This window comes from Pantherophis guttatus, chromosome 7, assembly GCF_059756535.1.
Source record: "Pantherophis guttatus breed Tessera chromosome 7, ASM5975653v1, whole genome shotgun sequence".
Lineage (NCBI taxonomy): Eukaryota > Metazoa > Chordata > Lepidosauria > Squamata > Colubridae > Pantherophis > Pantherophis guttatus.
Window position 1 is genome coordinate 8,265,834 of NC_142069.1, and position 24,097 is coordinate 8,289,930.

Below are 24,097 nucleotides of genomic sequence, written 5' to 3' on the forward strand. Positions count from 1 at the left end.
TAGACGATATTTCATCCAATTCCACTCCCTTAGTCTCAGTGTCTGTCATTTAACCATTTGTAAAATAATTCCCATGTGGTAAAATAATCCGAATCTTCTTTTCCTTTAATTTCTTCATTCTTTTTGTATCTGGGAAAGCCCAGCAATTTCTGAAATCTTTTTTTTTATTTCTCTCCGTAGGTTGTTGTTTCATAACGTTTTATACCAGAAAAGCGGCACTAGAAGCTCAGAATGCGCTGCACAATATTAAAACTTTACCTGGGGTGAGTATATACGCTTAGCTTATTTTTATTTCATGGAGACGGAGGGAAGGAGGGGAGCCGGCCAGGGTGGGGCAGAGAGAGGGGAGAGGAAAGAAATTGTTGCTTTTTGCAGGAAAACGCTGCTTAGTAGCTCTTAAGTGCCCCAGATGGCTTTTGTCTTTGAGCAGAGGTTAATGACCTTGTGGCTGAAGGTAGGTGATCTCTGCCATCTGGTACCCAATGGTGATCTTTGAGGCTGCCATTTCCAGATGTACACCAGAGCAATAGTTCATTATAAGTGTGTGGTTGTTTTTTTAAGTGCCTTCCCAATTCCCAACAAATTGAGAGTGATCGTCCTCCACAGTTCCGTAAATCATTATCTGTACTAGACTGGCCTGCATAGGACCAGGGCAAGGGATGCTGGGAACTGCAATTGAACAACTGTTGGAGACCTACAAGGTCCCTTCCAGAGAAACAAAACAGGATGGGGGGGAGGGAAGAGGCTGATTTTATTGTGATGGAACATCAATCCATTCCTTCTTGGTGGTTTGAGTCCTAAAAGGAGTCAGGGAAAAAGCATCTTTTCTTCACTAGCTACTTCAGAGTTGGCACACCACCCTAGAACGCATTCGGTGGTGCACGGCTGATTGCATAGTGGTAATTTTTGCCCGAGCATGTGATATGAACGCAGCAATTGTGCTAGGTCACGGGTGTCAACCTTGATTTCATTGAGGGACACATCAGGGTTATGTTTGACGTCGGAGGGTGGCGGGGTCATGGTGGACGTGGCCAGGGTGGGCATGATCATGGTGGACATTTGACACAGGCTCAAGACGCGCTTTTCCCCTTTTCTTCTCTTCTTTCTTTCCACACTACTCCCCAGCCTTCAGAAGCACTCTGCTGGCCAAAAATGGGCCATGCGGAGGCCCTGAGAGGCCTACACATGGCCTGTTTTCGGAGGCCCCGTGAGGCCTCCGTGTGGCTGGCAGAGTGCTGCTGGGGGCCGGGGAGGCCAAAAAAGGGCTGTGCGGGGGCTATACACAGCCCCCCTCCTCCCGTGGCCCGTTTTGGCTGGCAGAGGCACCGTGGGCCTGTCCTTTCATATTTCCAGGCCGGCCCCATGGGCCGGATTTAAGCCTTGAGTTTGACACCCCTGTGCTAGGTTGTTGCCAATTTTGGTTTGGTAGGAACTAACCCACAAAAGTCCAAAGTTGCCCAGTTTGGAGGTGCCTTCTCTACACCTTATCTCTTTGGGATATGCATGCAACATTGCAAAGAGAAGGAACTTGAATAATAATGTTCTCGTGGCTGGCCCACCCCTTGTTCCATTCTATGTGCACCCCTGTTGCCAATTCACGGGCTTCCCAGTTGATTGACTGAAGACAAAATCGGGTTTTTGGTTTACCCTCCCTGATGTCTTTGCACGCTGTGAAAAAGCACACGAGACCAATAAGGAATGTTTATCTAAATATCAGTTATATGAACAGATGAGTAATTTTTTTTTTCATCCCTGAAATGCTTCTGGGGAGCTCCTGGTAAACGAATGTTATCTTTTCTCCAAAACCAAGATAAACACAAAATATTCCTCCCTGAAATTCTCCACTCAGCACAAATGTTTCAGGGTGGAGTAATGTTTTTCTGCAGAGTCTCAGGTCCCTATTCTCAGTGACACCAAGAATCCATTATGATATTCTTTAAGGGCAAAGAGGATTGAAATCTAATGTATATGTCAGGGTTCCGGATGCCCTAATTAAATCATGAGCCTCGAGCCAAGCTTCAAAAGAAATCCAGTTATTTATTAGGAGCTTCATGTCGGCACGTTCCAGGTGTAGCCAATTCTGACCCCACGTTTTTACCGCCCCAATCATGACCCTGTTTCCCCCCCTCCCCCCAGGGTGTGTCATCAATCACATTCGCCAAAAGAGCAATTTTGCGGGTTGTGGAGATCACTCCTCTCTGGCGCTGTGGGTAACCCTGGGAGACAGCCTTGAGAGAGAGATGTCTGGAATGTGCTTTTGTTTTTGGCTGCTGTGCTGCTTCACCATTTTCCCATCCCCCTTGCCTATGGCAACTCGAGAGCAGGCCAGGGATGTTTTGCGAGTTGACGGTATAAATTCTAATAGAATTAATTTTCAGCCATTGATGCCGGAAAATGCCATTAGCAATCATCTTTCTTTTTCTTTTCTTTTTTCTTACTCTTTCCAAGCAAAATAATATGTGCTTTTGAGCACACAGGCCAAGTACAGTTTAGGTGCAATTAATAATTCTCAGCAGTAGCAGGTTGAACCATGGAGGCAGCCAGAAATATAGGAACTGCAGAAAATAAGAATAAGAAATGACAGTGACGCTGCTATTCCATCCGCAGGTGGACAAGCAGGACAAGTCACATCATAATGAGAATCCTGCTCATGACACATCAGTTGTGTCATGCTAATTTTGATTTCATGGATCTCCTATCAGCTACAAATATCACCCTAGTGGTTAAGGCAACAGGCTGGAAACCAGGAGACTGTGAGGTCTAGTGCTACTTTAGGCCTAAAACCAAGCTGGATAGCTTTGGGCCAATGACCAGGAGACTGTGAGTTCTAGCCCTGCCTTAGGCCTGACAGCCAGCTGGGTGACTTTGGGACAATCACCAGGAGACTGTGAGTTCTAGTCCTGCCTTATGCGTGACAGCCAGCTGGGTGATTTTGGGCCAAAGACCAGGAGACTGTGAGTTCTAGTCTGCTTTAGGCATGAAAGTCAACTAGAAGACTTTGGGCCAGTCACTCTCTCTCTCAGCCCAATTCACCTCACGGGTTTGTTCTTGTGGGGAAAATTGGAGGAAGGAGTATTATATGTTCACTGCCATGAGTTATTGATAAAAATAATAAAAATGAGATTAAAAACAAACAACCCCCTCCCCCGACGTTACACAGATCATGACATCATCATCATCAAAGTAGTGATGTGTCATTTGTACAGTGATGTCATCACGCCTTGTAGTGGACACCTGTGGCTGGTGCCAGTTATTTGGTGCCTCTGAGCAATCCAGGAATAAAATCGAAATCAAATCCAAAAATTGGCTGAACCAAACAGAGGAGCTTTATTTATTCTTGGTCAGACTTACAGTAGGTGAAGGGGACATTTTTCAGTGATTATTCCTTGTCTCTCCAAGGAACCAATCAAGAATTCCAGGTGAGGCAAGAATAATTCTGCTGGCTTTGGCGTCTTCTGGAGTGAAAATGTAGGTTGGGATTAAATTCAGTAGAGGTTAAATCAAAATGGTGCTATTTCTCTTTATATAATCCTGGGCTTTAGAAGCTTGTTGCAGCTAAATTGCTTAAAGAACTTAATTCTTCTTAATTGTCTATATGTATAGTCCTTGAAGGGACGCGGTGGCTCAGTGGCTAAGACGCTGAGCTTGTCGATCGAAAGGTTGGCAGTTCAGCGGTTCGAATCCCTAGTACCATGTAATGGGGTGAGCTTCCGTTCCTTGTCCCAGCTTTTGCCAACCTAGCAGTTTGAAAGCAGGTAAAAAATGCAAGTAGAAAAATAGGGACCACCTTTGGTGGGAAGGGAACAGCGTTCCACGCGCCTTTGGCGTTGAGTCCTGTCGGCCACATGACCACAGAGATGCCTTTGGACAGCGCTGGCTCTTCTCGCCAAACTGCACAGAATCTTAGCTAGAGGTTCTCCTGAACCCCTGCGAACCCCCAGCAACCCACCCCTGGTTTAATATCCTTCTGGGCAGCAGGTTGATGATGGAAGGCTGCTTTGGAAAAGAGAGGCTCCCTTAAAGGGAAGATGAAAGCTTCCTGAATTTAGCACACGTAGGTTTTAAATGTATGCTAAAAAAACGTGACACAGCTTGTAATTTCACACATTTTCAGGCGCTGAGCTATATTTTGAACTGCGAATAGCAGTATAGGAGAAATCTTCCAATAACCCCCCCCCCCTTTAATGCAGAAGTTGGGAGGGGGGGTAAGGTTTGGTATTAATCTAAATAAACATAAAGGAACACATTTCCTTCCTTGCTTTTAGTAGAATCAGTTGCTGCAGAGAGAGGGAGGGGAGAGAGAGAAAGAGGGAGAGAGAGAGAGAGAGAGAGAGAGAGAGAGCGATGGCTGCAACCAGCGTTACATTTCCTGATTTCCATGCATGGGGTCACCATTTCAATTCCTGATACTTCGAGAAGTAGGTTAAAGTCCTTGGTCTCCAGATCACAGTAGTGTTGGGAGAAATATCCATCTGGTTCAGTTCCAATCCGGGAGTGAACTGCCAATAATCTTTTCTGCCGTCCTCACCACTCTCTGCATCGCCTTCCTGTCTGAAGCAGTAATGCTCCAAACAAGACACTAATGCAATATGACAGGATGCTCTCAACCCACCCCAAAACAGCTCCCCCAGCCTACCATGGAGACCAGTGGTTTGAGGCAGAGGTGGGTTTCAGCAGGTTCTGACCAGTTCTGGAGAACCAGTAGTGGAAATTTTGAGTAGTTCGGAGAACCGGTAGTAAAAATTCTGACTGGCCCCGCCCCCATCTATTCTCTGCTTCCCAAGTCCCAGCTGATCGGGAGGAAATGGGGATTTTGCAGTAACCTTCCCCTGGAGTGAGGTGGGAATGGAGATTTTACAGTATCCTTCCCCTGGAGTGGGATGGAAATGGGGATTTTGCAGTATCCTTACCCTGGAGTGAGGTGGGAATGGAGATTTTACAGTATCCTTCCCCTGGAGTGGGATGGAAATGGGGATTTTGCAGTATCCTTACCCTGGAGTGAGGTGGGAATGGGGATTTTGCAGTATCCTTTCCCTGGAGTGAGGTGGGAATGGGGATTTTGCAGTATCCTTCCCCTGGAGTGAGGTGGGAATGGGGATTTTGCAGTATCCTTCCCCTGACACACCTACCAAGCCACATCCACAGAACCGATAGTAAAAATTTTTGAAACCCATCGCTGGTTTGAGGGCCCCCCACTCTTCATGACGGACACAGATGGAGCATCAGTGGTTCTGACATTTGGCCTCAGCAGCAACCTGGCAGGTTTGCATGGATCAGTTTGGTTTGCATTTTGAGAATACAGAATAACAAGAGTCGGAAGGGGCCTTGGAGGTCTTCTAGTCCAGCCCCCTGCTCGAGCAGGAGACCCCATACCATTTCAGACAAGTGGCTGCCCAGTCTCTTCTTAAAAACTTCCAGTGTTTGGAGCAATCTACAACTTCTGGAGGAAAGCCGTTCCATTGGTTAACTGTTCTCACCAGGGTGAATAAAAATTGATGATTTTTTTTAAAAATTAAAATATCAGATTTTTAAAAAAAAAATAAATCAGATTTTTTTTTATATTTAAAATGGATTTTTTTAAAAAAAAATTATCAAATTTATTTTAATAAAATGCTTTTGGAGTAAAAATCTTATCTAAAGATAGTTTTCTATTTAAAATACATTAATAATTTAGTTTATTCAGCATGAAATGGAGCTTAGTTAGGTAGCATGTTCTGCAATATTTACATTTTTGGTAAACTCATTCAAGGAATCCAAGCTCTGCAAGCTGAGATAACATGCACTGCATTGATGTATTCATACAATTTCACAGTAACCATGAGATAAGTCATAAAACAAACTTCAGGAATATTCCTTTATCCTGTTCTTTTGCAAATCTATATACACTATAAACTCTATGATTGTTTGAAGAGAAATGTATCTGCATCACCAGGCTCTAAGTGTGAAGAAGAAGGGCAAGTAGTTAAAAATGAAAGTGAAACCTTCTAAGCAGCTTACAAATATAATATTAAAGAGCACCTGTCATTCCAGATCCATCATGGCATTGCCTGTTAGCGGGCATCCACTCACCTGCTGCCCGCCACGTCCCTCATCTTGTTGTGTCACTGCCGCATCACCAGCCGTCCCATTCAAGTGAACGGGACTGTCGGTGAGTCAACAGCGGGTCAGAGGAGGAGCTGCTGCGGGACAGAGATGACAGTTGCACTTTAAAAATGATGATTTAAATCGAGTTGAATTTAAATCAAGCCGTGATCAAGCCATGCAGCAGCTGCCAAAAAAGCCAACACAGTTCTAGGCTGCATAAACAGAGGGACAGAATCAAGATCACGTGAAGTGTTAATACCACTTTATAACGCCTTGGTAAGGCCACACTTGGAATATTGCATCCAGTTTTGGTCGCCACGATGTAAAAAAGATGTGGAGACTCTAGAAAGAGTATAGAGAGGAGCAACAAAGACGATTGGGGAACTGGAGGCTAAAACAAACGAAGAACGGTTGCAGGAACTGGGTATGTCTAGTTTAATGAAAAGAAGGACTAGGGGGGGACATGATAGCAGTCTTCCAATATCTCAGGGGCTGCCACAAAGAAGAGGGAGTCAAGCTATTCTCCAAAGCACCTGAGGGCAGGACAAGAAGCAATGGGTGGGAATTAATCAAGGAGAGAAGCAACCTAGAACTAAGGAGAAATTTCCTGACAGAACAATTAATCAGTGGAAGGACTTGCCTCCAGAAGTTGTGAATGCTCCAACACTGGAAGTTTTTAAGAAGATGTTGGATAACCATTTGTCTGAAGTGGTGTAGGGTTTCCTGCCTAAGCAGGGGGTTGGACTAGAAGACCTCCAAGGTCCCTTCCAATTCTTATATTATATTATAATATAATATAAGAATTCGAATCTCCCCAGGCTCAAGATTGACTCAGCCTTCCATCCTTTCTAAGGTAGGTAAATTGAGGACCCAGTTTGTGGGGGCAATAAGCTGACTTTGTATAAATATACAAAAGTATGAAGGCTATTGCTTAACGCATTGTAAGCCGCCCTGAGTCTCCGGAGAAGGGCGGCATATAAATCAAATAAAAATAAAAATAAAAATAAATCATATCATATCATATCATCATATCATATCATCTTATTATATTATATTATATTATATCATATTATATTATATGAAAATATTATATCATATATCTTATTATATCATATCATATCATATCATATATCATACCCTGTTTCCCCGAAAATAAGACATCCCCTGATAATAAGCCCAATCGGGCTTTTGAGTGCATGCACTAAAATAAGCCTCATCCTGAAAATAAGCCCTCCCCAAAAATATTTAAACGCAGAGCTGGAAATCAGGTAAGACAACAAGAGGAGCCCCATCTTGCTCCATGCACCCCAGAATAATAAGAACTCCCCGAAAATAAGGCCAAGCGCTTATTTTGGGGTTTAAAAAAATATAAGACAGGGTCTTATTTTCAGGGAAACACAGGTATCATATCATATCATATCAAATCCACCCTGGGAGAAAATGGCTGGATCTTTTCCGCCATCTCATCCTCCGGCCTACTACAGCTTGTTTTTTTTAGCCTTGATAGCCTTGATCGCCAATTTGTGCCTCGGTTATTTATTTTATTTTGAATTTGTATACCGCCCTTCTCCCTGAGGACTCAGGGCGGTGAACAGCCAAGTAAAAACATCAAGTACAAATATTAAAATACAGTTAAAATATACATATATAAATTTGGCCCCATTAATTAAAAACAATAAACAAAACATTTAAAAACACTTAAAAAATTAGGCCAGCCCGGCTTGCTGGAAAAGGAAGGTTTTAAGGGCACGGCGGAAGGCACGGAGGTCTTGGATTCTCCTTATCTCTGGGGGCAGCTGATTCCAGAGGGTAGGTGCCCCCACAGAGAAGGCCCTCCCCCTGGGGGTCACCAGCCTGCACTGTTTGGCTGATGGCACCCCGAGGAGGCCCTCTCTGTGGGAGCGCACGGGTCGATGGGAGGCCGTCGGTGGCAGCAGGCGGTCTCGAAGATAGCTAGGCCCTATGCCATGGAGCGCTTTAAAGGTGGTAACCAACACCTTGAAGCGCACCCGGAAGACTACTTGGAGCCAGTGCAGCTCGCGCAGGAGCGGTGTTACATGGGAGCGCCAGGCTGCTCCCGTCACTACCCGCGCTGCTGCGTTCTGGACCAGTTGGAGCCTCCGGGTGCTCCTCAAGGGGAGCCCCATGTAGAGAGCGTTGCAGTAGTCAAGGCGAGAGGTGACGAAGGCATGAGTGACTGTGCACAGGGAATCCCGATCAAGAAAGGGCCGCAACTGGCGAATCAGGCGAACCTGACAAAAGGTCCCCCTGGTTACAGCCGTCAGATGTTCCTCCAAGGACAGCTGCCTATCCAGGAGGACTCCCAGATTGCGAGCCCTCTCTGGTTATATATTCCCTCTGCTCTCAATTTCTGAAGCTTCCCACAGCCTTTGTCTTTTTTTTTTTTTATGCCCATTTCCAACAGAAAAAAAAAAAACCACCAGCAGCTTTTAACCCAATGCAAAAAAAATCATTGGCGTCCTCTCTACTTCTTTTGAATTGGAGCCTTTTTAGTGGCCGTAGTTGCAAGGTTGCTAGGCATGAATGATTAATGCTAGGAGGAAATATTGTTTGGATGCCTTGCTGTTTGATTATAAGCCTTGGAATTAGTCAACATTTCCATAATTCTAAACCAATATACACCTGTTTTCCCACTGTGTTGTGAAGGCGCAACTTAATTTAACAGAAGCCCTGCTGTGATAAATCTCACATTAACCACAAAGCCGGTTCTGTAATTTAAAGTTGTAGTACCACCCTTGTAAGTAAATTGTTTTGTGGGTGTTTGTGTGTGCATGTGTGTGTGTGTGTGTGTGTGTGTGTTAAAATTAATAAGGAGTTAATGATGCATCTTGCTTTTCCGGCTCTCAAAACTTTCAAACTCCCTCAAAAAAAAATAATTAGACTCTTACATTATTCATCATAGCATAAAACCCCACCAGGTCCCTGTTGAAAATGGGTTTGAGGTTAAAAGGAAAAAAAAAAGGACATACAAACTTTTTCCAGGCTGAGGATCGGCCTCTGCTATTGACAGCATGTTGAGGCTGAATTCCAAAAATGTTAGGGATTAGAACAAGGCAAAAATGGAATTTCTGAGAATTGTTATTTTATAATAGCTTTTCCAAAAAAAAAAAAAAGAAGAAGAAGAAGAATGGCTCTGAGATTTAGGACTTTGGGGAGGTTATGCATCTCTTCATAACAACAACAATAACAGTAACAATAAAATCAGAAGTTGATGGGAAACAATGGATACACCATGGTGCATCTATTGGGGATTTGAAAAGTAAAGATGGTGGCTGCACCCATATGGTTAATGCCCTGACATTTCCTTCCTTCCTTCCTTCCTTCCTTCCTTCCTTCCTTCCTTCCTTCCTTCCTTCCTTCCTTCCTTCTTTCCTTCCTTCCTTCCTTCCTTCCTTCCTTCCCCAAGAAAATTATAACATCTCGACTTTTTAAATAGATATTTTTAAAAAATCTTGTGATACAGGCATTTCACCAAAAACATATATATTTAAAGCATACTGCACAAGAAGCAATCCATATTCACACATTATGCTTTGGCCCATTTATACGAAATTTGTCCTCTAGAGCTGTTCCTATTAGGTGTGGAAAGGCAATTGTTCTTTGGTTGTCTTGATTCTTGATCTTCACAAGAGCCATACTAAAGCCAATCGGGATAAATCAGAGCACCATCTTTCTATGAAAACTGGGATATTTTTGCCTTTCGATGGAAACTTTGCCCCTTCCTTCCTTCCTTCCTTCCTTCCTTCCTTCCTCCTTTCCTTTCCTTTCCTTTCCTTTCCTTTCCTTTCCTTTCCTTTCCTTTCCTTTCCTTCCCTCTTCTTTGTCAAAAATCCTTTGAGTCTTGCAACTTTAAAGTTCCATGAACACATACAATACATACTTAAAAATGATAGGGCTTCTTAGAGATTCTAAAACTGATGCCGTGGCTAAGACGCTGAACTTGTCGATCAAAAGGTCGGCAGTTCAACGGTTCGAATCCCTAGTGCTGCGTAACGGAGTGAGCACCCGTTACTTGTCTCAGCTTCTGCCAACCTAGCAGTTCGAAAGTATGTAAAAAAAATGCAAGTAGCAAAAGAGGGACCACCTTTGGTGGGAAGGGAACAGCGTTCCGTGCGCCTTTGGCGTTGAGTCATGCCGGCCACATGACCACAGAGATGTCTTCGGACAGCGCTGGCTCTTTGCCTTTGAAACGGAGATGAGCAGTGCCCCCTAGAATCGGGAACGACTAGCACATATGCGCGAGGGGAACCTTTACCTTTACCTTAGACATTCTGCCTATGGAGACCCCTACTAAGGTTAGTGGTTACTGATCAGGAAAAGGTCCCCAGGCTAAATGTTATGAAACTATTGGATTAAAGTACAACTGTTGTAAAAGACGCCAGATGCCATGCCATTCCATTAGAAAAGGAATTGAAAACAACACTGCTAGTGTGATAATACTTTCCCAGGAGAAGGGAATGGGAAACCACAACTGTATTGTTGCAAAGAAAATAACAGTGAAGTAACTGCGATGTCGCCAGGACATCCCAGTTCAACTGGAGGAGAAAGTATACCTTCTCTTTAATTCTGTTAGCGTTGAGGGAACCCTTGGCCAACGTTGATCGTGAAAAGGCCAAGCAAGTTAGAGCAGCGTAATGCTTAGATGAAAGACCACAAAGTGGCTCAGAATTATAGGCTAGGTTGAAAGTTTTTTTTTTTTTTTAAACCCAACATATTGAAATAAGACAATGACAAATTTCTTCCGTACTGTTGCCAGGAAAAAAAGATATAGATGCTTCATAAAGCCATTGGAAGTAGAGCTTTATGAATACTGTGTTGCGGTTACCCTTGGAAAATGAATTTCGTTTTGAGTGTTGCCCCTCAAAAAGGAAATTGCAGAGCTGGAGAAAAAAAATTACAGTAATGATCTCAAAATGATTAAATAACCAGGTATGGTTCTTCCAAGAGTTACAGATCCAATATCTTAGGCTTTTTAAGTTTAGGAAGAAAGAAAAAAAAAAGATAGAAATAGCAAGGCAGGAAACAGACATCTTTCTGTCTCTCATTTTATGCTGGAGATTTAGTTCATCCAATAGAGCTGAAGAGTACAAAACCCAAAGCATCTTCTGTTAGGTATCTTCCAGACATGGACTTCAAATACCAGAATCCTCCACTGCTTTTCCTGGTCACTCTAGGGATTGAATTCAACACATCTGGGAGGTAGATCAAGATCAAGTGAGGTACTAATACCACTCTATGAAGCCTTAGTAAGACCACACTTAGAATACTGCATCCAGTTTTGGTCACCACACTATAAAAAAGACGTTGAGACTCTAGAAAAAGTGCAGAGAAGAGCGACCAGGATGATTAGGGGACTGGAGGCTAAAACATACGATGAACAGTTGCAGGAACTGGGCATGGCTGGCCAGTGAAGAGAAGGACCAGGGGAGACATGATAGCAGTCTTCCAATATTTGAGGGGCTGCCAAGGAGAGGAGGGGGTCAAGCTGTTTTCCAAAACACCTGAAGGCCAGACAAGGAACGATGGATGGAAACTGATGAAGGAGAGATTCAACCTAGAAATAAGGAGAAATTTTCTGACAGTGAGAACAATCAACCAATGAGATAGAGGTTGCCTTCGGAAGTTGTGGAAGCTTCATCACTGGAGGCTTTCAAGAAGAGATTGGACTGCCATTTGTCAGAAATGTTGTAGGGCGGGGGGGTTGGACTAGATGACCTACAAGACCCCTTCCAACTGTTAATCTGTATCTGTATTAGTCAGATTGGATGACACTAAAGTAAAATAAAATGCTCCTTTAATAGAGCTTGGTAATTTCATACACATGACCAACAACCTGGCCAGATAAGTCAAATTCATGAAGGGGATGATGATCAAATGCTGATAATCTTGTGTGGATGAACTTTGCCTACCCAACAGTTCTCATCAAGATTCGTGGTAGGTTAGAATGTACCCAGCCAATAGTTTATTTTTGGTTGTCCACTCTGGTTCTACCTCAGTCTCCAAACTGGACTCTTCTGCTTCTTAGGTGATTCATGGTGGCTACCATTTAACCTGTCACCTGCCTTTAAACCCATGACGTCAATCCTCTCCCTGAGAAAGAGAGAGAAGGAAGTGATAAAATTGTGCCTCTCATTTAGCTGCAAGTATGATCTGAAAAGCCATTTATGTCCCTTTTTATTTAGAACTATTTTTTCTTCTTCTATGCAAATCTGGACAGATTTAATCAACTGATTGATTAATTAACTAAAACACATGATTAATCAGCCAAAATGAATTTAATTAGATGGCTGCTGTTATTACCGTAATTATGCTCATCATTATTACTGTTTTTAGGAACTTCCTCTAGGAAGTTCAGATCCAGTGGTCTTCCATTCAGATACCAATCTGATCAGAATCATTAAATTAGTACACTGAGATCCTTCCTTCCTTCCTTCCTTCCTTCCTTCCTTCCTTCCTTCCTTCCTTCCCTCCCTCCCTCCCTCCCTCCCTCCCTCCCTCCCTCCCTCCTTCCTTCCTTCCTTCCTTCCTTCCTTCCTTCCTTCCTTCCCTTGAATTTGCAAGAGAAGGAAGGAAGGAAATCTCAGTATATTACTTCTGTCCAGTAAATTAAAATAGACATTTCTGTTTATGTTGGACCAAGTCTTTTTTTTTTAAGCTACATGGATTCCTCAGAGTAGTTAACACTGAGTTACCGTAAAATGATAATGGATATTAATACTTCACTTTTATGAGCTTACACAACCAAAAACCAAGTTTAATTTTCTGTTGAAATCTTTCACTTTAGATTTGGGTAGCGTCTTACAGATAAATTCTCATTTATTGCTGCAATTTGGGTGGTTGGTGACTACTAGATTCAAGATTTGTGGCTCCGGTGCTATTCTCAGTAAAGACTTTCCTATGTGAATTTCATTAAGGGTATAATAACTGAGATATATTGTGTTCAGAATGCTGTTTAAAACTACATCTGCAGAAAAGGGAAGGCGAAGGATCCTTGTAAAATATTAATAGCCTCTTTCAGATATCATCTACCAGCATTTTTTAAAAAATTCTTCCTTCCGCTTGTCCACTTCCACTTAATACACACATTCAGCTTTTATTAATAAAAAACATCATTGTGGGTTTTATTCAATAAATGTTAACACTAACTTGGGGAACCAGTGACTTTCCAGGGAAGCTGTGTTAAGAATATTCCTGTCCCTGAGAGATAGAGAAAGGAGTGATAAAATTTAAGAGGGAAGCGGGATTTTCCATGAACATCTATCATCAACATCATCTGTATGTAGATAGTTGAATTACACAGTCTGATAAGCATGGCAATAGCAATTACACATCATCAAGGAATTTAATGTCTAGTAGTTAGCATGAGCTAACTGGACTGGAAGTAAAATGGAAAACCTGTATCAAAACAGAGAGCGGTAGACTAAAACGACTAAGCTATTTTCATGAGACAGTTGGAATCTCATGATAGTCTTTTTAATGCAACTGTTGCTTTAGGCCAGGGGTCTCCAAAATTGGAAACTTTCAGACTTGTGGACTTCAACTCCCAGAATACCTCAGCCAGCCATGCTGGCCGGGGAATTCTGGGAGTTGAAGTCCGCAAGTCTTAAAGGTGCCAAGTTTGGACACCCTTACTTTAGGTCTGGGTTCTCATCCTTGACCACATTCAGAGGTATGGACTTCAACTCCCAGAATTCCCTAGCTAGCACACTCCCCAGCCATAATCTTAAAGTTGCCTGAGTTTAGCACTAGCAATAGCACTTAGACCAGCGGTGAAAACTACTTACCTTCCCAACCAATTCGGAAGTGCACGCACTATGTGCGCATGGACCCTCTGTGCATGCGCAGAGGGTAAAAAATAGGTTACTTCCTGGTTAAAACCAGGAAGTAACGATGACCAGATGTGTGGGCGGAGCCTCACACTACCATCGCTACCAGTTCTCTGAAGCACCGGCTACCATCGCTACCAGTTCGGTAGAACCGGTCTGAACCGGGAGCATTTCACCCCTGACTTAGACTCATATACCGCTTCACAGTGCTTTACAGCTCTCTCTAAGTGGTTTACAGAGTCAGCATATTGCCCCCAACCATCTGGGTCCTCATTTTAGCAACCTCGGAAGGATGGAAAGCTGAACTGACTCCCTGACTGAGTTTTCCCAGAATACTAAACCAATTTTGTTTAAATAAGCCAGAATTGGCTGGATTTTTGCAATACACTAGACCTGATTTACAATGATGGGCTTCATCCAAAGGGGAGCCATTTCCCCCCCAAAAAATCAAATTATGACACACTCCCTCTAGCAGTCATAAAATCTTGCAACGTTGGTTGATCTCTTACACCTAAGCAGAGTCCTACGTTGGATGGTTAGTGGATATGTCTACAGGTAGTCCTCGACTTATGACTACAATTGAGCCCATTTCTGTTGCTATGCGAGGCATTTGCTAAGTGAGTTTTGCCCCATTTTATGACCCTCCTTACCTCAGTTATTAAGAGAATTACTATGCTTGATAAATTAGTAACTTGGTTGTTTAAGCGAAATTGACTTTGCTTGTCAGAAGGTCGCAAAAGTTGATCACATGATCTTGGGACACAGCAATGGTCATAAGTATGAATCGGTTGCCAAGCGTCTGAATTTTGATCCCATGATCGTGGGGATGCTTCAAAGGTCATAGCTGTGAAAAATGGTCACTAAGTGAACTGCTGTAAGTCGAGGACTACCTGTACTAGTTTACCAGAGCTGAGTTTGGCTCAAAGAAAAATTACTTTAGTGGCGTAGTAGCAGCTGTGTGTGTTTCTTACACTTTTTAGTATCGTGGATGAGAACTGGTTGCCCTCAAACAGAGGCCAGCGAGGATAGTTCAGCCTGCTGGACAGGAAATATTCTTTTCCCTCTTCATTCATGCTATTCCCATAGCACCAGTCAAGCGTATTTCCTTCTGCCTATGCGGCATAAATTACAACTGCTAGTAAATGTATTCTTAACATCCCTTTGAAGTCTTTAAAAAGGCACAGAGCGTGTATGAATCAATCACTTCATCCTTATCGTTCGTCTCCTCCAGTTTATCCTGTATTGCACCAGCTCTAATTTTCATGCATTTCTCGTATAGCTGGGCTTTTTTCCTTCTTCTTCTTCTTCTCTTGGGAACGGCGGAATTCTAAAAATGTATAACATTCAGTCTGCAGAGTTCTTGGCTGCTGCGGACATCAGGTGATTTATTTATTTATTTTATTCAGGATGCTCAGAAGAAATGTATCTTGGGTTCATAGACCGCCTAACATTATTCTCAAGTAGAGGTATGGCAGATCAGGGAAACCAGGAAGGTTTTCCATGGGATTAAGTTACCGTCGTTCCAAATTCTGGTTGCATATTAAAGGAAATATGGGATGTGGTGGCTCAGTGGCTAAGACGCTGAGCTTGTTGATTGAAAGGTTGGCAGTTCAGCGGTTCGAATCCCTAGTGCCGCATAACGGGGTGAGCTCCTGTTACTTGTCCCAGCTTCTGCCAACCTAGCAGTTCGAAAGCACGTTAAAAAAAAATGCAAGTAGAAAAATAGGGACCACCTTTGGTGGGAAGGTAACAGTGCTCCGTGAGCCTTTGACATTGAGTCATGCCGGCCATATGACCACGGAGACATCTTTGGACAGCGCTGGCTCTTCGGCTTTGAAACAGAGATGAGCACCACCCCCTAGAGTCAGGAACGACTAGCACATATGCATGAGGGGAACCTTTATCTTTACCTTTACCTATTAAGGGAAATAAACTTCCCAACAACAAGGGCTGTTGAATACAGGTAGTCCTCGACTTACAATCACAATTGAGCCGAAAATGTCTGTTGTTCAATGAGTTTTGGCCCAGTTTACAACCTTTCTTGCTTCAGTTGTTAAGTGAATCAATGCAGTTGATAAGTTAGTAGCCTGGTTGTTAAGTGAATCTGGTTTCCAAATTGACTCGGCTCGTCAGAAGGTCGCAAAAGAAAATCACCTGACCTTGGGACGCAGCAACGGCGGTGGTGGAATTCAAATTTTTTTTACTACCGGTTCTGTGGGCGTGGCTCGGTGGGTGTGGTGTGACTTGGTGGGCGTGGCAGGGGAAGGATACTGCAAAATCTCCATTCCCATCCCACTCCAGGGGAAAGATACTGCAAAATCCCCATTCCCTCCCTACTCCTATGGGAAGGATATTGCAAAATCTCCATTCCTACCCCACTCTGGGACCAGTCAGAGGTGCTATTTGCCAGTTCTCCGAACTACTCAAAATTTCCGTTACCAATTCTCCAGAACCTGTCAGAACCTCCTGAATTTCACCCCTGAGCAATGGTCGTAAGTATGAACCAGTTGCCGAGCAGCTGAATTTGATCACGTGATCATGGGGATGCTGTAACGGTCACAACTGTGAAAAACGATCATAAGTCATTTTTTTTCAGGGCCGTTGTAACTTTGAGCAGTCACTAAATGAACTGTTGCAAGTCAAGGATTACCTGTACTGGAATCAGTGATCCCGATCACTGGGGTATGAGTTCCTAATCCTATTCACTTTCTTGAAACGGATTTTTGACCAGACGTTTATTGATAATTGCGATGACCCCAGAACAACAGAATGTGGATTGTTGCAAGCTAGATCTACACTTTCATATCTGTGTTGCAACACAGTCCACAAATATATAATAACAATAGCAATAGCATTTATACACCGCCCAGAGTGCTTTTACAATATTTTCTGAGTGGTTTACAATGTCAGAATATTGCCCCCAACAATCTGGGTTCTCATTTTACCGACCTCGGAAGGATGGAAGGCGGAGTCAATTTTGAGCTATGTTAGGATCTAACTCCAGACTGTGGGCAGAGTTAGCTTACAATACTGCATTTCAACCACCAGGACTCCATAAGGGATGGAGTTTGCAACGGGATGTTTACTTGCTCTCTCGTCCACCTCATAGTAATCTATAGTCCTAGAGCCATGCTGGCAAGCGTGCCAGTGGTGGCACACAGAGCCCTCTCTGTAGGCATGCACGCCGTCACCCCAGCCCAGCTCCATCACATTTCTCTGTTGCATTTCCCGCCGTCATTTCCAGGGAAACAAAATTTGTGAGACTAAAAAAAATTTCACTCAATCAATTCCAACTTCTCGCGAAAGGAAAAGATCTCGCAAAGTTGGAATTGATTGAGTGAACTTTTTCACTCACGCACTTCACAATGGGGGAGACGGGGTCCCCTCCTCCTGAAACCCATTACGACACAGAGCCACAATGCGACCCTGTGTTGTCTCGGCTCATTCTGGCCTCCTGGATGTCAGTTGCTTTTCCTGCAGAGCGGCCTGTGTTGGGATGCCCTGCCTCCCCATTGGCCAGCTGACTTTCAGCGCACTGCTCCTGGGCTTATCGGCCTCCAGATGTCATATTCCCACCACCCAGCACCAGTTCACCAGTTCCTTCCTTCCCCCCGGGGGGTGGGAGAGAAACAGAGGGAGGCAGAGAGAGGGGAGAAAGAGAGAGGGGGAGGAAAAGAGAGAGAGAGAAACTGGCAGAGATGGGGGAGGGAAACAGAGAAGGACAGGGAGGGAAACAGAGAGAGAGAAAGAGAGAGAAACAGAGGCGGAGAGAGAGGGAGGGAAAGAGAGAGAGAAACAGGTAGACAGAGGGAGGGAGAGGGAAAGAGGGAGGGAGGGAAAGAGAGAAACAGAGGCAAAGAGGGAGAGAGGGAGAGAGGGAAAGAGAGAAACAGACAGAGAGGAGGGGAAAGAGAGAAGGTGGGAGGGAAAGAGAGAGAAACAGAGGCGGAGAGAGAGGGAGGGAAAGAGAGAGAGAAACAGGTAGAGAGAGGGAGGGAGGGAAAGAGAGAAACAGAGGCAAAGAGGGAGAGAGGGAAAGAGAGAGAAACAGGCAGAGAGAAGGGGAAAGAGAAGGTGGGAGGGAAAGAGAGAGAAACAGAGAGGCAGAGAGAGAGGGAGAGAGGGAGGGAGGGAAAGAAAAATGATATTACAAAAGTTTTTCTTTTTTATTGTTGCTTAAACGTAATATTTCAAAAGCAGGAAAAAAATGAAGGGGCATAAAAGTGCATTTATCACATTTTTCTTAGAACAATTAGCTGAACTCTGCCTTGTTTATCATTATTTTAGGCAATAAAACCTCAGTATTCAGGTTAAATTGCCGTGTTGGCACTTTGCGATAAATAAGTGGTTTTTTGGGGTTGTAGTTTGGGCACTCGGTTTCTAAAAGGTTTGCCATCACTGTCCTAGAGAGACCCTTCTATTAGGAATGCAATTTGCTGGCTTCTGTGTCCTACGTTGCCTACCATTTCTAATATTCTATCATTCTAAACTCTGGAAGATTAGGAATGTTGCATCAGTATTGATTTACCCGGTATAGCCTGCCTTTCTGCTGAAGGCAGGACTCATCCACTGAGAATAAAACATAGCTAAGCACAGCATCATAAGTAAAATATAGATCAAACAAAACGCATCCATTTAAAACAAACGGAAACGCACGGGTAAAATAAAATCACCAATCCTGTTAAAACCAACTGGAGTGACCCAGTCAGCCTAGGAGCCCAAAAGTGTGTGATTGATTTTGTTTGTTTTTTGCTTGTTGAAATTTTCCAAATACATGAGTGTGTGTGTGTGTCAGTGGTGGAATGCTGCTGGTTTAACAACCAGTTCAGTGAGTGCGCGGACACGCACTTTGCACGCGTGCCTAACGGTGCTTGCGCTCAGCGCTGAAAATGGAGCATTTAGAAGCTCAGCTGCTTACCTTCTAAGCCAGGAATGGTAAATAGAACAGCGAGGGGGGAGGATCAGCTGGGCTGCGTGATTGAGATGAGCTACAAAGCAGGGAATAAAGGTCAGGATAGAGCGGGAGTGGGTGGGCGGGGCCAACTGATCGTCGGCGCTACTGGTTCACCGGAATCGGTCCAAACCGGCTGAATTCCATCTCTGGTGTGTGTCGACCTTTTTCCGAAGCACCAGAGAAGTAACTTAGAATTAAGGAGAAATTTCCTAACTGTGGCAACCATTAACCAGTGGAATGGCTTGACGTCAGAAGTTCTGGGTGCCCCATCATTGGAGGCTTTTAAGAAAAGACTGCCACTTGTCTGGAATGGTATAGGGCCGTGATGGTGAACCTATGGCACATGTGACACAGGTGGCATGCATAGCCATATCAGAGGGCACGCGAGCTCAGCTCCGGCGTGTATGCGCGCATCGGCCAGCTGATTTTCGGGCCTTCTGGGCCCACTGGAAGTAAGGAAACAGGCTGTTTCCTGCCTCCAAAGGGCCTCGGGGGTGGTGGGGAAGGCCCATTTTTCTCTCTCCTCAGGCTCCAGAGCCTTTCTAGGAGCTCGGGGAGAGCGAAAATAGCCTTTTCCACCACCACCACCTCCCGAGGCTCTCTGGAGGCAGGAAATGGGCCATTTCTCAACTTCTGGTCCAACCAGGGGGGTGGGGAAGCCCATTTTCGCCCTCCCCAAGCTCCTAGAAAGGCTCTGGAGCTTGGAGAGAGAGAAAAACAGGTCATTACGTGCCAGGAGCAGGGGGGAGTGGGAGGGGGGGTCGCGCATACGCAGGGGTGGGACGCATACACGACCTCCTCTCCCCCCCCGCTCCTGGTACATGATGGGAAAAAGGTTCACCATCACTGGTATAGGGTCACCTGCTTGAGCAGAGGGTTGGACTAGAAGACCTCCAAGGTCCCTACCAATTCCGTTACTCTATGTCTATGTCAACTGATGTTCATGTCCCAGGTGGTCAGTGGTCCTAAACTTCCTTCTTTTCTTTTAAACCCTATACAACCTTCCTGGTTTTCTTCAGCTAGCAACTTTTTATCACTTCGGTATCATCATATCCATTTTGTTCATCGCATCGATGGGATAAGCTTGCCTGCGCTATAAAAGATATTCTCTTATATCATTTTTACAACCCTTCAGTAATGAGACATTAGTGGATCTACCCTCCAGAATAATATTGCTCAGTAGAGGGGAAATTACAGAAAGCGAGAGGTGAGTTGAGAAGAGAGCAACTAAAATAACTGTGTTTGGAGTCGCTGATTCATGAAGAGATATTAAAAGAATTTATCATCTTTGTAAGTTGCCAAAACGTTGACGGAAGGAACTGTCGGTCGAATTAGAGAACGAAAAGAGAGCCGTAGTCTTAAGGTGAAACAAAGATTGATTTAAGTGACCCGTGGCTGATTTTTATGATGTAGTAAATTTCCAGTTGATCGGTTCCTTCATTATGTTCTTTTATTGGATAGGATTTGGTCAATATTTTTAGTCTGTATCCTTCCTTGTCTTCTCGGGAGCTTTAAGCTGCATAAATAAACTCTTTCACTTCCTACTAACCAGGGATGGGCTGCTGGGGGTTCGCAAGGGTTCGGGAGAACCTCTAGCTAAGATTCTGTACAGTTCGGAGAACCCCCAAATCCCACTCCTGGCTGGCCCCTCCCACCCCACCCCTCCCAGGAGTTCCCATGCGGCCCGTTTTGGATGCAGGGATGCATGCTCAGGGGAGGGCGAAAAACTGGCCTACCAGAAGTTCGGGAAGGCCGGAAACAGGCCCGTTTCCAGTCTTCAGAGCCTAGGGAGGCCATTTTCGCCCTCCCGGAGGCTCAAGGAAAGCCTCCAGACTCAGGGGAGGACAAAAATGACCCCACCCCTGCCGTGGTGCAGGAGGCCGACGAGGCCATGCCTACCATGGCCACGCCCACCCAGCAACCGGACAGAGAACCTCTTGCTAAAATTTTTGAAGCCCACCCCTGCTACTAACTGTTTCTCTTCTAGCCTAGCATCCCCATGGTCACATGGTCAGAATTCAGATGCTTGGCAACTAATTCATATTTATGACAGTTGCAGCATCCCAGGGTCATGTGGTCACTTTTGTGACCTCCTGACAAATAAAGTCAATGGAGAAGCCAGATTCACTTAACATAACCACAGCAGTAATTCCCTTAACCATGTGGGCAAGAAAGGTCATAAAATGAGGCAAAATTCAGCCACTTTCCTCGCTTAGCGACAGATAATTTTGGGCTCAATTGTGGTCTTTTGTCGAAGACTACTTGTACTGGAAAATCAAGGTCATAGAAAGGGGGAAGTAATGAGTTTGAGTGTTATTTTGGGCATAACTCTTTAAGGGTAGAAGAAGGATAATAAAAGTCAGAGTTTCAAGGGGAATCTTCTCCAATCTAGCTGTGAAAAAATGGTTTTCTCCGAGAGGATTGGAACATTTAAAACCTGGCCTGATCCTATGGTACCCCTTTAGCCCTAGCCAAACTACTGCTGTGAGCCCCTGAGATAAGCCCCTTTATGTATCTAAACTAACTAAATAACTAAACCATATGAGAACGGCTGCAGAGTTTGGGTCTGGCTAGTCTAAAGAAAAGATCTGCATGCGGAGATCATCAATTATGACGTCCGGGCGGGAGGGTGGAGTCTCCCGCCGCTTTTACTACCAGTTCTAAGGAACCAACAGAACCTGTAGCAACCCACCACTGGTGGGCGGAGCCTCCTGCCGCTGCTGCTACCAGCTTGCCCGAACCAGGGTGAACCAGTAGCAACTCACCACTGCTTCCAACTCTGTTGTTCTATTCTATTCTATCACTGGAGGCTTTTAAGAAGAGATGGACAGCCACTTGTCTCAAATTGTATAGGGCTGTGATGGCGAACCTATGGCACGCGTGCCACAGGTGGCACACGGAGCCATATTAGTGGGCACGCCAGCTCAGCTCTGGGGCGCATGCGCGTGCCGGACAGCTGATTTTCAGGCCTTCTGGGCCCACCAGAAGTAGGGAAACAGGCTGTTTCCTGCCTCTGGAGAGCCTGGTGGTGGGTGGGGAAGGCCCGTTTTTCTTTCTTACCTGGCTCCAGATCCTTTCTATGGATCTGGGAAAGGCAAAAACAGCCTTTCCCACTCCCTCGGAGGCCCTACGGAGGCTGAAAGGGCCCATTTCCCGACTCCCGGTGGGACAGGAAGTGACTTTTTTCCTGTCCCCAGCCTCCAGAGATTCCCAGAGAGGCTCCTACAGACTGCTAGAGAGGCTCTACAGACTCCTAGAGAGGTTCTGGAGGCTGGGGACAGCAAAAAACATCACTTCCTGTCCCACCGAGAGTTGGGAAATGGGCCCTTTCAGCCTCCGTAGGGCCTCCAAGGGAGTGGGAAAGGCTGTTTTCGACCTTCCCAGATGCATAGAAAGGATCTGGAATCAGGTAAGAAAGAAAAATGGGCCTACCAGGCCATCATGTGCCAGGAGCGGGGGTGGGTGGGGTTGCATGCGCATGGGTGGGCACGTGCATGCGTGACCCTCCCCCCCACCCCCGCTCTCCTGGCACGCGATGGCAAAAAGGTTAGCCATCACTGGTATAGGGTCTCCTGCTTGAGCAGGGGGTTGGACTAGAAGACCTCTAAGGTCCCTTCCAGCTCTATTCAGATTCTGATTCCCACCCTTAGCCCTAAGCCCCATCCTCTATTACTCTGCTCTTCTATGCTGAGTGATTCTTCTCTGGACATCTGGCACATTTCCATGTGCGTCGGCAATTAACCTGTCCTCAGCATGGTGTTCAGCTATGCTCTGCCACCGGAGATGCGACATGCCGGAGGAGAAATAGAATTTTGGTTGTGTTCATTTGTTAGTGGTTGTTTAAGGTCCCCCAGTGCTTTGGAAAGGGCAGAGGTGTTTAATCCCAGCTTCCTGTTTTCACTTCTATTTGGGGTAATTAAATTCTGCTTCCTTTTGCTCACCAACGTCCCTTAAGATATGTGTCTCTGGCTCCCAGCACAAAATTGATGACATCTCCGATTCTAGCAAATTAATCACTGTTAGCTCGCTATGGCAGGTAGATTCCGGAGCACGGCTATTTAGCTGGTCTGTTCTTGATGCAACCAGACTATGTTTTTTTAAAAAAAGAAGAATAAGAAAATAAAATGTAACTTTATACTCAGAAAGAGTGGAAAAAGGTGCTGGACAGCTAGGTGGCTGTCAGGTGTGAAAGACCAGGTCGCCGTGTGAAGGTCCAGTTAAACTGATTTATTGCTAAAATCAATGCATAGGAATCTTCTCAATTGCAAATGCTGGCACCTGCTTGGAATTAGATAAGAGTCAATGGACTTCAAGGGAGGTTGGGTTTAGTTTGCTTGTGACCATGTAGGGATTCTAGGCTGATCCCTCTTTTAACTCCGCCCCCAGATTCTGACCTTCCTTCTCGTACATCGGCGGAGAAATAGAGAGGCAAGTAAATAAACGTTGACAAGTGAGCTGGAAAAAATTACACAAGGAATCTATAAATCTAGCCAATGAACATAGCATGACTAAAGCAGAATATGAATGGGTTTGGGTTTAGATAATAAGTTGCATGAACCCAAACAATCTGTTATATAAATTGCTGATATATTGCTGTGGGTAATCCAGTAGGCCCGTTTTTTGCGCTCCCCGAGCCTCTGCGCACGCACTGCACTTACCTGGATCCAAAACAGGCTGCATGGGGACTCCTGGGAGAGGTGGGGTGGGGTGGGCAGGGCCATCCAGGAGTGGAATTTGGGGGTTCTCCAAACTGCACACAATCTTAACTAGAGGTTCTCCCGAACCCCTGCGAACCCCCAGCATTCCTGGATGAGAAAGTCCAGTTTTCTTTTGGAAAAACCACCTTTGGGTCAGAGACAGACTATTACGAGCTGCAAAGCAGGGGAAACTGTGCGGGGTATGGTGATTCTCCCTTCCAAGAGACGAATACAGGCATGGCAGAATCCATTTGTCAAGTCAGCACACAAAGAGAGAGAGAGAGAGAGCAGCCCCTATCATTTCTCTGTTCTCAGCGACAAGAGAAGCCTGTGGAAACAATTAAGAAACCTTGTAAAATGCCAGGAAAACACTTTAGATGAAAACAGAGGGCTGAATTAAATCTAGCAGGTCCATTTTTTTTTAAAAAAAAAAACCCTTCTGAATAACAGACACACCACCCAGTGATGGGATGCTGCCAGTTTAATAACCAGTTCGGCAGTGCGCGCGCACGCGC

The 24,097-nt window shown here is 44.8% G+C and overlaps 1 protein-coding gene across 50 annotated transcripts in view; it reads left to right on the top strand.

The window, feature by feature from the left end:
• Positions 1 to 24,097, top strand: part of CELF2 (CUGBP Elav-like family member 2) — a 650,307-nt gene that overhangs the window by 495,080 nt on the left and 131,130 nt on the right. For all 50 annotated transcript variants that reach the window (XM_087873611.1, XM_087873614.1, XM_087873639.1 and 47 more), the window contains one exon: positions 181 to 263. In XM_087873611.1, coding sequence (XP_087729737.1) covers positions 181 to 263 — 83 coding nt within the window. The remainder of the gene's footprint in view (positions 1 to 180; positions 264 to 24,097) is intronic.